Genomic DNA, 14,126 nt, shown 5'->3' with positions numbered 1-14,126 from the left:
ATTTTTGTATTCCCTCTTCATTCCTTAATCTCCTTTGTTTGCAATTTGCATACATTCCAACCAGTAGTACCTAATTTGAGTCTAAATTTTACTTCACTATTTGATCTAGTCTATACATTACTTACAGAACTGAACACAGAGGATACACAGTAGACCAACTCTGGACACGTTTCTTTCCGCAAGTTACAGATGAGCCCCTCTTAACACTGTAGCATAAGTTAGTCTAAAAGGTCATCGGTAACTTGGAGTAATTGTTTCGTCCAGAGAAAGTCATTGTATGCCCTGTTTACGCAACACCAGTTTTAGTCTGGATTGTTTCAGGTGCCAGAACCAAGAGTCACTGGCTTCAGGAAGGGGTTTCTTCTGGCTGCATAGGGAAACAAAGGGGATGTAAATGGGGTGAAGCGAAAGGTGTTTTGTTACTGGCACTTGGCTTTGCCAATAGAAAAGAAACAAAGGACAAAGACGCAAGAGAGGCAGAGAAGAACAGAGAAAGACAAAGAAGCTGAACGGATGTTCAGACGTGGTGGCAATATGGGTTACTGAATTGCTACCAGGAAATGGACACAAGTTATTTTGCATTAATGAGGCAGCTACCAATACTGCGGTAACGCCGCTAGAAAATGATGTGGGTACCTACAGTCTGCACCATGCCGCCACTGAGAAACGTATGCAGGCGGTAAGTTGTGCAGGAAAGGGTCAATTTAATTAAATAAATAACACGGTGGCAAAATACAATGAAGAGTATAGATTTTAAGAGGTTCAATCTAAGAGTATTGAAAAGAGAGTTTATTGAGTTCACGAGGAGAACAGTAATGGAGCATTATGCTGAATGGGCAGGGTCAAACACCCATCATTTCAACAGATTTGGTTCATTGTAACGGCAATAGTATTTCATCAACACTGGTGGTGTATAAATCTAGACAGCGAACTGGTACTGTGACATCCCTATTATCTCCCTAAATCATTTTGATAAAGGAAAAGGCTTTTCAAAATATCACATTTTTTCTGCTTCATTCTGTCATTTTATTGCCCAATTCTTTGTTACAATTTTCCAATCACTTTACATAACCAACCATTTTCATCATTGCCACACTATTGTAAACCACATCAGCAAGTTAATACATAAAGCTTTGCATTTCAAAAAACTAGACACTTTAGTAACAATATTACAAAGATTTTAGCTTCAAAAATAACTGAAAATGAAAAAAATAAACTTTTAAAGAATTAGCATCATAAAATTAATTTATTCCAAGTAAAAATACAAAATAATATTAATGACATTGACCAGATATGAAAGTCTCTCCCAGAAACAACTATATTAATGGTTGAGAAAGCACTCCTTAAAGAAAATACGAAATAAAAATGAAAAATATGTAAATATGTTTAATTTTTTTCTTAGCAAAAAATCTTTCTAAAAATAACAATGAAAATTTGTCTCAGTACAAAGGCTACATTACTATTGAAAAAATACCAGCATGAAGAAAAGGTACATATTTGACAGTAGAAAAATGATTTTAGTGAATCACAATGTCTAAAGTCTGCAATGAAAATAAATTTGCAATAAAGATTTATGCCTTTTTTCTTTTCATTTTTCTTTTTTTTTATACAAACAGTACAAACAGTATTGCACATAACAACAAATAGTCGAGGTTAGGTTAGCCTTCAAAAAAATTGACTAGTTCAAGTCTCACATCAGAAAAGGCCACAAGAGGACCTGTTGTACCCAGGGGCTTCTTAGTCAAGTTGCAGTTCAGAACTCCGTATTTTAAAAAATAACTTTTTTTGAAGGACCCTCTTTTAATACAACATATTAACAACTCAGGGGCACATTCATTTACAAAACAAAAGGGAGCATGTCATAATTTAATAAACTAAAAAAAGTTCTCTTTAAAAAAATACAAACAGAAGAACTCTCACAATTCTGGTCAGTCGTGCATAATCACACTTGATTATAAATATACAAATTAAGGGAAAATATTTTTTCACCTTCTATTCACAACTTTCAGCACCAAATGGAGTTTGAGTTTACACCTGTTCTTTATCATGACTTTGTTTTAGATTTCATCCAACGTTATGCTATATTGTACATTTTCCAGCCTCTCTCTCTCAATCTCTCTCTCTCTCTCTCTCTCTCTCTCTCTTTCTCTTTCTCTCTCTGGGGGTATTTTTGTACATGAAAGAGGGGTATTTCTTCAAAAAGGTTTACTTCTTTCACATAATTAGGTAGATTTCTGTAGGTTAGCTATGATCTTTAATATTACAGTTATAAAGCTCTAACTTCTTCATTTTCAAAAAAACTCAAATAAGCATGAAAAAAATAAAGTTAACCATCTGTTAAATCATTTTTCTTGCAGAATTAAATTAATATATATTTTTCTGAATAAACTTACTTAGAAAATATCATTTTCTTTCCTATATTTCAAAATTGAGGTATTGCAAAAGATCATGTCAGTCAGAAAGCATGCCTTTTTCTTTAAAAAAAAAAATCATCAGCCGACTGTTGAAAACTGTCTAGATACAAAAAGTAGTGCATAACAAAATGTCTTGTACAGATGAAAAAAAACGGAAAAGACACCTGGGCTGGGAAAAGCAATATCACAAAAACGCCCAGAAGTAACTTCAAAAGGGATAATTATAATAAGCATTTTAAACCAGTAAAAAACTATTTTTCTTTTTTTTTTTTCCAAAAACAGAAAAAATCCTTTCAAAGCCAATACTCGCAACTAAACAGTGGGAAAAACAGCTTACTAAATTAGACACAAACAAGGACATCACAACAAACAGAACCCAGAACATTTAAATCTACTATGCGGTGTCATATCCAGTCAGATTGTCCCCAGAACTGCAAAAATCAAGGAGGAAAAGGAAAAAAAATAGTGTACACATTCTCACAATCATTAGTATACCAAGTGTGTTTATATTTATATGCTATCTGCAGCCCCATAGTTCATGCTAAAAAAATGTCCACTGTGTTAGCAGGTCTTAATTGTGTTCAAGCTTCGCAGGATACATCCAGGGATTAGAGATAACGCCACATCCACAGAGCAGACATCTCGTGTTACTGTTATACGCAGACATTTCTTTAGCACCGCTTTTTTCCCAACTTTCTTAAATGTGCCTAGTTTCTTAGTTTGACAGACTATCTAATCGGTAGTGTATGTACGCTAGCATGAGCTCTTTGGTTTTCTGGACAAGGTCTGCAGCTACGTAAATGATGCAAGCATTAGGAGACAGATTGTAACTAAGAGCTCATTTCTGTTTATGTACCTGTTATGAACTGTCAAGAATGTGTTAATGTTGGATACAGAGGCTTTAACAGTTAAGTTTGATCACAGTACTAGACATAATCACTTTACTATATAAAATAAATTGCACGATATATAACAGAGCACCGCAAAGTACTTCATCTACCATCCACAAATTTGTTTTAAGAATATCCTACAGCTAGTTTTTATATTTGTTGTAATATAGGTCATTCTGTAATGGGCTGATCCTAATTTCACAAGCATTACATTTACTGAGGCATGCCTTCCTCCAGTCAGTAATCAATTTGTTTGTTGTTGTTACTGAGCATTTTGTAGCCTACGTAAATTCATAATTTGTGCATTGTGGGCAGGTTTTATATTAGACATATATAAAATTTATTGCATGCAGCAACCTGATTAAGTAAACATGCAGTCAAAAAATATTGACCTTCCTTGGAAGCTTTTCTGTATGCTATACTGATCTCCTTTCAGCAGCCATCACTATTTTAATCACATATTCATTTTTTAATTGATACCCTAGCCTGAATAGAGTATTATGGTATTAGTAATACCATTTTAATAGCAGCAAAAGCTATTGCAGCATACATTTACATAACACTAAAAGACCTAACAAAAGAAAAAAACAAAACCCAACAAAACAAACAAAAAAACCTCAGCAAAAACAAAAGAAAAAAAGTCTGATCCAGCTTATGAGGTATCATCCTTACAAGTCAAAATGGAGAGCAACTAAAGGCTTATTTTCTTTAAGGGTTATTACTACTCGAAATGACCCAAAGTAATGATTGCTGAATATCTGTTTAAGTTTTTGCTACATCTGCCACCTACTTGTGAATATTACCTTTGGTAAGTCATCTGCTAGGGGCAAGCCTAAATTTCTGAAAATAAGTGCATGCTCCAGTTTAAAAATAAAAATAATTATAATAAAAAAATCTTCATCACATACACATCAACCCAGTGAAGGCTGATGAGAATGGCAGTCTACATAATGTCACTAGTGACAAGTCTTGTGTAGGAAATTAAGGTACCAAGCAGATGTTTGTGTGAATCAAAGTGCAAAATCAGTACAGTTACACTCTGCCGGTTTGTATTATACTGGACACTGAGTTCAGTAATGTGACTGTAAATAATAATAATAGTAATAAAAAGACCCATATCTTCATTAAAGTCGAGGACGAATGCACAGATTTCCAGAACACTAAGCCCTGAGGCAGCGCTCTTTTTTCACTCGATTTTATTTACTCCAGTACTTGTTGCTGGGTGAGGCCTGGGGTTCAGCTCCAGCGGAACGGGACGTGGCGGGGCCGGTCACCTCCCTCCTTTACCAGTGGTTTGTGGAACTCCCGCCCAGCACGAGAGTGTATGCTGGCCCAGCAGTATTCACAGTAATACTGCAAACAGGTAACATTGGCACAAAAGAATGGTGCAAATTTCCCACCACAGCGAGTGCCCTGGCATTCATCACACATCTGATCATCCAGCACATATGGCTTCACTTCCACCTGCACCAGAAAGAAGAGAAAGAACTGTAAGAATGTTGCATAGTTTTGCTGTGTATGAACAGAAGGAACAATATTTTCATTCTTTTGACTCCATTGAAGGTTTTCAACCAATGCTGGATTAACCCAAAGAGGCTGGTAGCTAGATTTTCATACCAACCACTTCACTTCTCAGAAAATCTCAGGAAAGATGGGTGTGCTTTGGTAGCTATTCAACATTTCTTGGAAAAGTTAGGTATGTGAAAGTAGTGAGATGAAAGTACAGTAAAAATAGCATCTCCAAGGATTTTGCTGCTGTCTAAGAAACCTCCAGGAATTTGAATACAGTTGTTAGGATGGGCAGGGTGCAAGATAGCACCATTTAGGAAGAAAAATGATAAAAAACAAATGTGTATTTCTAAACTTCAGAGGTCTGGTGAGTTTCAGAGGCTTTTTGTTAATTTGGGGGTTTTTTGTGAATTGCAAAATGCAGATTAGTAAATGAAAATTCAAATTAAGTTTAAATACGCTTGTATTAAATACTCTGCCTTATGCTGGCAAAAATTACTATCTAAAGAATTTCTAGCTCTAGAAATGTAGTAAGATTTCATAGTTGTACCAACTATGCCTTGCCATCAATTACAGATAGGCTGGAGAGCTGCTGACTTTTGTCCTGTGCTCAGTTGGAAACATCTTAGGAGTGGAATTTTTTGTTTTTAAAGCACTTGTGCCCAACAGCAGTAATCTGATGCACGACAAGGCACTCACAATAATACTGTAACAGACGTTGGCAACATGCAAATTATCTCCTGCAGTTCCTAAGAATCAAGCCTACACATTTAAATGGAGTGTTTATTCATTCTGGAGAAAACATTAGATTATGCATGTATGATTCTTATGGCTCTGTGATGCTATTTATAAAGTGATTTGAGTACAGTCAACTACATTGAGAGAGAGAGAAAAAATTAAAATATACATACATCTATTATAAATAATTTTGCTGTAACTGCAAAATTTGCCAGACTAGCACATTTGTATATTGCAAGGAAATCTTGACTCCAGTAAATACGCTTAAATATATATACACAGTATTAAAGAAACACAGAGTGAGATACTAAGTTGAAAAACAAGAAACATATTATACAAAAAAGCTTTGTGCTGAATTTTTCTTCAGCTTATCCTAATTACATTTCAACAAACATTACTAATTTAGAGTAAAGCTTATATAGATAATAATATTTCTCACCTAAGGAACAGCTAGAACTGCCAATTAGTTTATTTTAAACAACACTGTACTACTAGTATTGCATGGAACAAGTCTGAATAACTCTCATTTTGCATATCAGATGCCCTACCACTGAAATTAGAAGCATCAAGTAAAATAAAACAGCAGCATTAGAAGAAAGCAGGTCCAAAGTCCAGCACATCTCTAGATCCCCACCTACTCAGACTTCCAATGCATGAATTGTGAAGGTCTGAAATAGATTATCTTTCTCACTCCTTTTCTCGTTTTGGTTACTAGTGAAATAATTTTAAGAATGTATGCTGTGCAATTCAGGAATTTCCATCTATTAGATTTTAAAACTAATATTTAAGGACTAAGAGTCAGCCATACATCTTCAAACTCACATATAAAACTATTGTAAAAACAGATAAAAGATAATTAAGTAAACTTAAATTATCAGTCAACCCACTGAGAAAAGTGCTGATTGATGGGGAAAAAACCAAAACCTACCAGCTAGCATAATTTGAGGCTCTATCCTAAAGCTTAGAAAAAATCCCCAAGTTTTTAAGCATGGCTGATATACAAATCTCAAATGATTCAACACTGTCATTAAGACTCCAAAGTTAATCTTCTTAGTGTCTCTGTAAAAAATTTCAGAATTCAACAGACAAGAAATATTTAGGGACAACCTTGTCTTAGTTAAAATCATAAGGTATAATAGCACCATTGAAAAACAGTTTGAGGACTTATTACTCCATGACCATCCAATCTGACAAGAAGTTCAGTTCAGATTTTGAAAGAGAAAGTAAGAACAGCTTGGACTTTGTAGCTGTGTGTTTTTATACGTAAACTGCGCATAATAGACACACACAATACTTGTCAAGCTGACTTCTTAATAACCAATTTAAATTAGAATAAGTAGAAAAGAAGCTATCTCTATTGTAAAAGTATTCAGCAGCAGTGCATGCTGTATGTTCTTTTGAATAATTCTAAATGGCAAGTCCTCAAAAACATAGGTGTTATTTGTACCTGTAATCAAGAGGTGAAGACAGAAGGTCTAAAGGAAAAAAAGTAATCCTGGAAAGTAAGTAATGTCTTCAACTCAGATTTCAGTAAATACCTTCACTCCATGTTATACTTGAAAATCACTTTAGAAACCAGGATTTCATATGAACTGAACAAAACCATCTCATTCCTCCTCTCTTTTGTCTGTCAAGCATCTATTGGCATTTGGTCTCAAGACTTTTGAGGTCAGCATTATCTATTATACTTATGATAAACCTGTGTTTTAGGAACCTCAAGCCTAGACATACATTGCCGAGACAAAATGTTGCCTAATAATAGCAGCAATGCCAGAAGCTACATATGTAGCCACTAACTAAAAGCTGCTGATGCACAATAAGCAAACATCTAAAGGAGGAGAAAGAAGCTGGGAAATTCTACAGTGTTTGACTTTCAAACAAAACCAAGAACAAACGAGCTTACAACCAACTATGTTCTGGTTTTAGTGCTAAACAGTTATTTAAGATGTTTAAGATACATTTTTTCACTCTGCTTTAGCTGCTTAAATAAGCTTTTAAATAATTAACAAATGGCATCTGAAGAACAGAGGTTACAGTGTTCTCCAGCATAATATTAATATAAGGATGTTTTTCATTTCTGTACAGTGTTGTGAGGAATTCTGTTCCATGCTATTTTACTTACCCGTTTATCAATGTCATTATGTTGGAGCTGGACAAAACGAGCACTGATAGCAGCAATATAGCTCTGCTGATTGGAGAAAGCCACTCTGCCAGCACCTTTCGGATACTTCAACTCTGGGTCTGTATCAATGCCAGCATAGCAGACACCTCCATATAAACGGTCCATAATCATTGCCAATTCAACTGCAAGAAGTCAATTGTTCAATATTATACATTTAACATAAATGATAGTGTCGCATTTGGTTTACTGCACTTTAAAAGTGCCATTTGCCTTAGTGTTCATGTCTTCCAAAGTCTAAAACAGCAAACCCAAATGTTAGTTTCAACAGACTGAATCAACCCTACATGAATTGTAGTAAAATATAAAGGCAAAAACCAGAATCTGTAAAAAGGAAGCTGGTGTGACTGACGGTGAAAAAAAAATGCAGAATTACAATGTTAAAGTAGGTATCAGGTCAACCGTTTTAGAATTTATCACATTGTAAATTAAAACTGTGCTATTTGGGATTAGGTATTCAGGATCTTCCCCAGCCGCAGCCAGGCTTGTTAATGCTACTTTACACACGAGATCACTTAAAGATATTCCTGTATTTAGAATCTGTTATTTTGCCCTAAGTACTAAAGTTGAAAAGACATTAAGGAAGTGTTTATATTTGAAACAAAATTTTGTGAAGCATGAGAAGTTACTACACTTAAAGCAAGCCTGTATTTTGGGTGCAACTTAGCAGTGTATTTGTAGAACACTAACTTGATTGTGGATCTTTTAATATGGTGTGTTGCTTTTTCTGACACTAAGAATAACTCTAAAGAACTCATAATTCATAAAACAAGACAGGCTGAGTGCATGGCTGAGGAAACATACAGGGAGAAAGTTAAAGAAAAGAACTGAAGGAAGTAGAACAGAGGCTGAAGGAAGTGGAGAAGAGGCATATATGCTGCGCAAAGATGTATGTCACCGAGCCAAGTTCTTTGTAAAAGTTGATTGGCAAACAAATTTGTCAGGTGGATGAGTGACAGAATCTGACAAAGAAAGATACAGGGACCTGTACAGGGCCTGCCAAGTTAGCCTTTTTTTAATACTGATGTGTGAAAACACTTCCATTAGCAAGTTAAAACTTAGCTATCCAAAATAAAATGAGGAAGATATACAAAATATTTAAATCCTTGCAGTACAAAGTATTTAAACCCTTGAGGTTCACCTGGGCCCACTTCTCCAGCTTGTCCAGATCCCTCTGGATGACATCCTGTCCCTCTGGTGTGTCAAACTGCACCACTCAGCCTGTGTCATCTGCAAACTGGCTGAGGGTACCCTCAATCCCACTGTCTGTGTCACTGACGGAGATACTAAACAGCACTGGTCCCAGTACGGATCCCTGAGGGACACCACTTGTCACCCATCTCCATCTGGACATCGAGCCATTGACCACTACCCTCTGGATGCGACCATCCAACCAATTCCCTATCCAATGAACAGCCCACCCATCAAATCCTTATCTCCCCAATTTAGAGAGAAGGATGTTGTGGGGGACCATGTCAAAGGCCTTACAGAATTCCGGATAGATGACATCCACTGCTCGTCCCTTGTCCACTGATGCAGTCACTCCATCATAGAAAGCCACTGTGTTGGTCAGACAGCACTTGCCCTTGGTAAAGCCATGCTGGCTGTCTTGAATCACCTCCCTGTCCTCCACGGGCTTTAGCACAGCATCCAAGAGTATCTGTTCCATGACCTTTCCAGGCACAGAGGTGAGGCTGACAGGACGGTAGTTCCCAGCAAACATACAGGCCAAGGAAACCATGCAGTGTTCAGACATCTTAGGAAAAAACTTCTGTATCAGATCTTTAAAGTTGCAAACAAGAAAAACTGGAAACCATTTGTCTGCTTTGGAGAAGTTAACTACTTAAAGGCATCACTTTTAAAATGCGATACATTTAAAATACAATCTGTGACAGGCCAAATGGCATACAGTTTTATAAAGGCTATAATTAGAAATGAGGTAATGTTTAATTGTTACTATTTACATCACTAGCATCTTAAAATTATGCCTTATTTTAAGACGGTAAGGAAAGTGAAAGCTGCCAAGAAGAAGAAAGAGACCTGGGTTGGGAGAAATCTTACTGTCAGCAATGGCTGGGGGACCTTGTGTACATCTTCTCAAAAGAATTAGCATTAGAAGAAAGATAAAGCTGTTGAAGTTCTAGCAGGCTGGAAAGTGGCTGCCAAAGGAAAGTGAGGGCTACCAGGAAATCTGATTCAGCAGACTTCCTTCCTGACAATGACTGAGGGATCTTGTCTACTACAGCCCTAGAAAATTAGGACTAGGATTGAGAGGATGAAAAAGAGAAACCACGCAGCTGACTTGGAGCAAGGATGGAGGGTGACTACCAAATGGAAGTGAAGGCTGACAAAAGACCTAGCTAGGAGAAATGTTTCAGGTTGCTTCGTGACCTTGTCATTGGCTCAAAAATATAAAGTTTAGGAGGAAAGAAAAGGGTTTTGAGCTACAGTGGGAGTGATGCTGAGAAGAGACCTTCAAAACTAAGAGCTGCCAAGACATCTGGGCTGGGATAAATTTTTCCTCTGGCCAAAGGCTAAGGAGTCTTGTCTATGGCTCTCTCTGCAAATAAAAGTGAAGTAAAAGACTTAAGGGTGAAGAAACAAGAGAAAAAGAGCTACATTAGGAGTGAGTTTGGAAAGTGGTCTTCAGTACAGAGTAGGGTCACCAAGAAATCTGGGCTGGGAGAAATTTTTCCACAAAAAAACCAGCCAGGTTCTAGGATATTACACTAACTTTAGGAAAAGTGTTCCTACTGAAAAATCCTCATTAGTAACCTATTTAAAAGATCAGAAATGTTCACAGTTTGTATTTTGTTGACAGGAAGACACTCACTGACTTAGAAAGTGAGCTACAATATCTGAAAAAATTTTCTGCTCTTTTACATATACTGTATATTATTTTTCTTATCTTTTCTGCCTCATCTGGAACCCCCTACTACACATCCCTGCATTTGCCTTCTACTCACCAGCTCGGAGGGGCCGTGGAACTCCTCCAACAAAGATAGTTTTTCTTGGATCCAAAGGCTGAGACCCGTCCATCACAAAGTCACTGTCACTCAGGTTCCAAGGTCGTATTTGCACCTGTATTAAGGATTGTTTTTAATTAAGCAACCTGACAACTCAATTAGAATTAAGAAACTGTCAAATCTTTCTATAATTAAAAATACTCTTTTAACTTAGCAAAAGCAGTAAATCAGTGGTATAAGCACCAAAACAATTTGAGAACAGCTTATCTAAGTGTTTGAAAGAAAATAGACAATTCACTTATCACCTCTAGAGGCCAGGCTTGAGTTAAGTGTCATCATTGCAGAACTCCTACCTCATTAATTCCCTGTCCCTAATCGCCATTATAAGATGGCTGTGAAAGGACTTTCAGAACATTTTACCATGTGTGTGCAATTACAGTTGCATTTCGGGCTTCTGGCTTTCCTGAAATCACATACGCTGATCCACAAATGTTAAAGCACTGATAGGAGTGCAGATAAAATTAATTTCTCTGCGTGGATACAAAAGGTGTTTCTACAATGTGTGAATGCTCTCTTATGTTAAGCAGTAAGAAACACAGTTGATTAGAAATCTTTAGATTGCACAGAAAAAAACCTGCTTAGAAGTCATTTGAATAAAGCTGTTCATCCATCCATTTATTGATCCTAGAAGTCACGTAAGCACACTCACTGTGCTGTAATATTGGGTAGACAGTCTTCTATTCTGCTATAGCTGTCTGCATTACCTGTTTTTGCCCCGCAGTTTATATAAGGTAAATCAGACCTAAATTATAAATTGATTAGCTATTGCATGCAGAAAAAAATAATTATTAAGAAACTTAGCAAAGTACAGGAGATATTTGAAACTATCTGGATTTTAATTTGGGGCAGGTTAAGTTTCTTCATTTCATTGCATAAGGTTTTCTTTTCTTTTAAATAATATAGAGGGGAAAATTATAATCTGATTGTTTTACAGCTAACATTGTAAAAGAATGCGTAGTCCTGTGAGATACCAGAAGTACTAAATGTAAAAGTTTATTGAACGTGGCATTTATCAGAAAGAAGCAAATGTTAAAACCACGTTACGCTGATACAGAAAGGCAGTTCAATGTAACAGCAAGGACAGCAACAGGAAATGGACAGCCCATCAACTGTAAGCACTTATTTATTTATTTACTGAAAAGAGTAACAGCAAATGGGTAAGCAACCAGCGTAAGTGTCATGGCATAAGCTACTTACTGGTTTATCCTTGATTGTAGGACTCGACACACACAGGTAAAGTTTCCCATCTTCTTCCAGACAGGCATCTATCAGAGCTTGTACAGAGCTTTCTTCCTGGAACAGCAGAAAGGCATAACCTTGGAAAGGAGAAAGGCAAAAAACAAAAAACAGATTAATTTATAAAGCATTTTTTTAAATAAAGAAAACAAACCCAAGAAGTGAGTATGATGCACAGATTACAAATAACTGTTAAGGCTGTTCACATGTTTTCATAAATTAAATTCACCAAATAGATCAAAGTATTGATTTCAGAATGGAGACAAGAGTGTTTGCTGCATATGGGTATGTTGATTTGATTAATTAATGATTATGAACAGTGAGAATATTTGCTGGTGAATATTGGGTTCCTATTATTCAACTGTATCTGAGCTATTTAGCAGTGGTATCTGCTGGTATCAGTGATTATCATCTTACAAAGGAGACACCAAGCTTCTGGTTACTATATACAATATACAATTAATAAATATTAGAAGAAAGGGTCAAAAAAGTGGACAGCTAAACAGATAAATAGACTTCTATGTTCACGTACTTAACTATAGAAAAAAGTTCACCCAAAAACAATAAGCATGAATGAAAAAGAATGGCATGCAATGTGTTTTATTATGAGGCAAAGGCCTGTCGTTATTATTTATATTTAAATAAAGCAGTTCAAAAGAAAGAAAGAAGAAAGTCCACTAAAAATTGCACCAAGTGATCGAGAATTTTAGAACTTCAAATTAGCCAGTATAAGTAAGCGTGTGTGGCATTCAGTGCTCTTCTGAATGCAGCTGGCAAGAAAGCTTTCTTCAGTCTTAATGTTGTTAAATTTGAATGAAGATTTGACTCAAGCAGTCGATGCTTTTGCTACCTCAGAAGTGAAACTAATACAGCACACCCTACACCAAGCAAAGCTGTCTAAAGACTGGCTGCTAGACCTGAATACAGCTGCCCAGTTAAGAGGACTTTCTATTGAGCACGCATTGCTCTTTTGCTCCATAATCAGGACAACTTGGTTTTCGCGCTGAATGTGAACGTGTTGCCTTTGACCCTGTAATTTGGCACTTGTGTGTTTTACAGGCTACCTCTTTTCATAAAATCTGGAGCAATTAGAGGCAGCTGGAGTTTAAGCAGGGGACTGTTGGACTTTCTCTGCCTAAGACTCTTGACACAAAACAAGTGCCTACATGATGATACAGTGTATTTAAATGATGACAGCTTTTGATACAACTTTACACAGTCTATTTGCTATTAATACAGTATTGACTCAGTACTCAGTGAAAAATAAGGGTGAATGAATACTATTTGGCAAGTCCTTTTAGATAAATACTACAACTACTCTGGTTTATAAAAAAATTTAAGATAGACACCAAAAAAGTGTTTTCCTCTGTAGAGTTATCTACCAAATCACCTCATACGCTCCTATCTCTAGTCCTGTGCAACTTCTCAAAGAACATTAAATTTAATGCTGCTATTTTTCAGAGGCCAAAAGAAGTTTGTGTTAATAACATAGTTATAACTCAGTTATAACACATCTAGAAAGACTGACTTCACCAAGAAAACAAAATAGTTCCATCATCACTCTCAAAGATACCAGTCCCAATAAAAAGTGAAATATTTATTGAGTAAAAACATCAGTTTCCTCTCTAGCAGATGTAATTCTCGTAAAACAGTCCTCTAAAGATATAAATGCACTTAATTTTAGTTTTAGACTTTACAAAACTAATTACATCAACTAAGTACAAAAATAATTAGCTTGCAAACACCATAATTTCCAAACCAAAAATGTATTAATCCAAACAACTTGAATTATTAAGCAGATGCTGAAAGTTGCTTCAAATTCCTCAGCATCATGTGCTTCAGCACATTCTCCCCTGTGTGTATCGTGTGACTTAAAGCTACGGGGTTTTTTTTCCAAGAAGCAAGAGTTTTGATGAATTTCAAATTCTTAACCCGCTACAGCAGAATCTTGGTAGCATGCTGTGGTAGTATGTTGCAGACAAACTGCAGCAGTGATCCCTTCTTATCTGACCACATGTTCTAAAGGTTGGAGAATTCAAGAGACTGCTTCTGACTCAGAATCCACAAAGTAAAACAGGCAAGATATTTGAAGCTCCAGAAAAAAGCAAGGTACCCAACAGCCACAAATATTCTA

General features: G+C 36.2%; 1 protein-coding gene across 1 annotated transcript in view; it reads right to left on the bottom strand.

The window, feature by feature from the left end:
* Positions 1-1,597: 1,597 nt before the first annotated feature.
* CPEB3 (cytoplasmic polyadenylation element binding protein 3) overlaps positions 1,598-14,126 on the bottom strand; it is a 79,968-nt gene continuing 67,439 nt past the window's right edge. Inside the window, exons 7-11 of the mRNA XM_010192838.1 lie at positions 11,954-12,072; positions 10,697-10,811; positions 7,674-7,855; positions 2,247-4,768; positions 1,598-1,663 (exon numbers count right to left, since the gene is read on the bottom strand). Of these exons, the coding sequence (XP_010191140.1) occupies positions 4,541-4,768; positions 7,674-7,855; positions 10,697-10,811; positions 11,954-12,072 (644 nt within the window). The 3' untranslated portion in view covers positions 1,598-1,663; positions 2,247-4,540. The remainder of the gene's footprint in view (positions 1,664-2,246; positions 4,769-7,673; positions 7,856-10,696; positions 10,812-11,953; positions 12,073-14,126) is intronic.

The sequence above is a fragment of the Mesitornis unicolor genome, unplaced genomic scaffold (genome assembly GCF_000695765.1).
Source record: "Mesitornis unicolor isolate BGI_N332 unplaced genomic scaffold, ASM69576v1 scaffold11509, whole genome shotgun sequence".
NCBI classification, from domain to species: Eukaryota; Metazoa; Chordata; class Aves; order Mesitornithiformes; family Mesitornithidae; genus Mesitornis; species Mesitornis unicolor.
The sequence above is the reverse complement of the archived record's forward strand: the minus strand, read 5'-3'. Positions and strand labels throughout refer to the sequence as shown.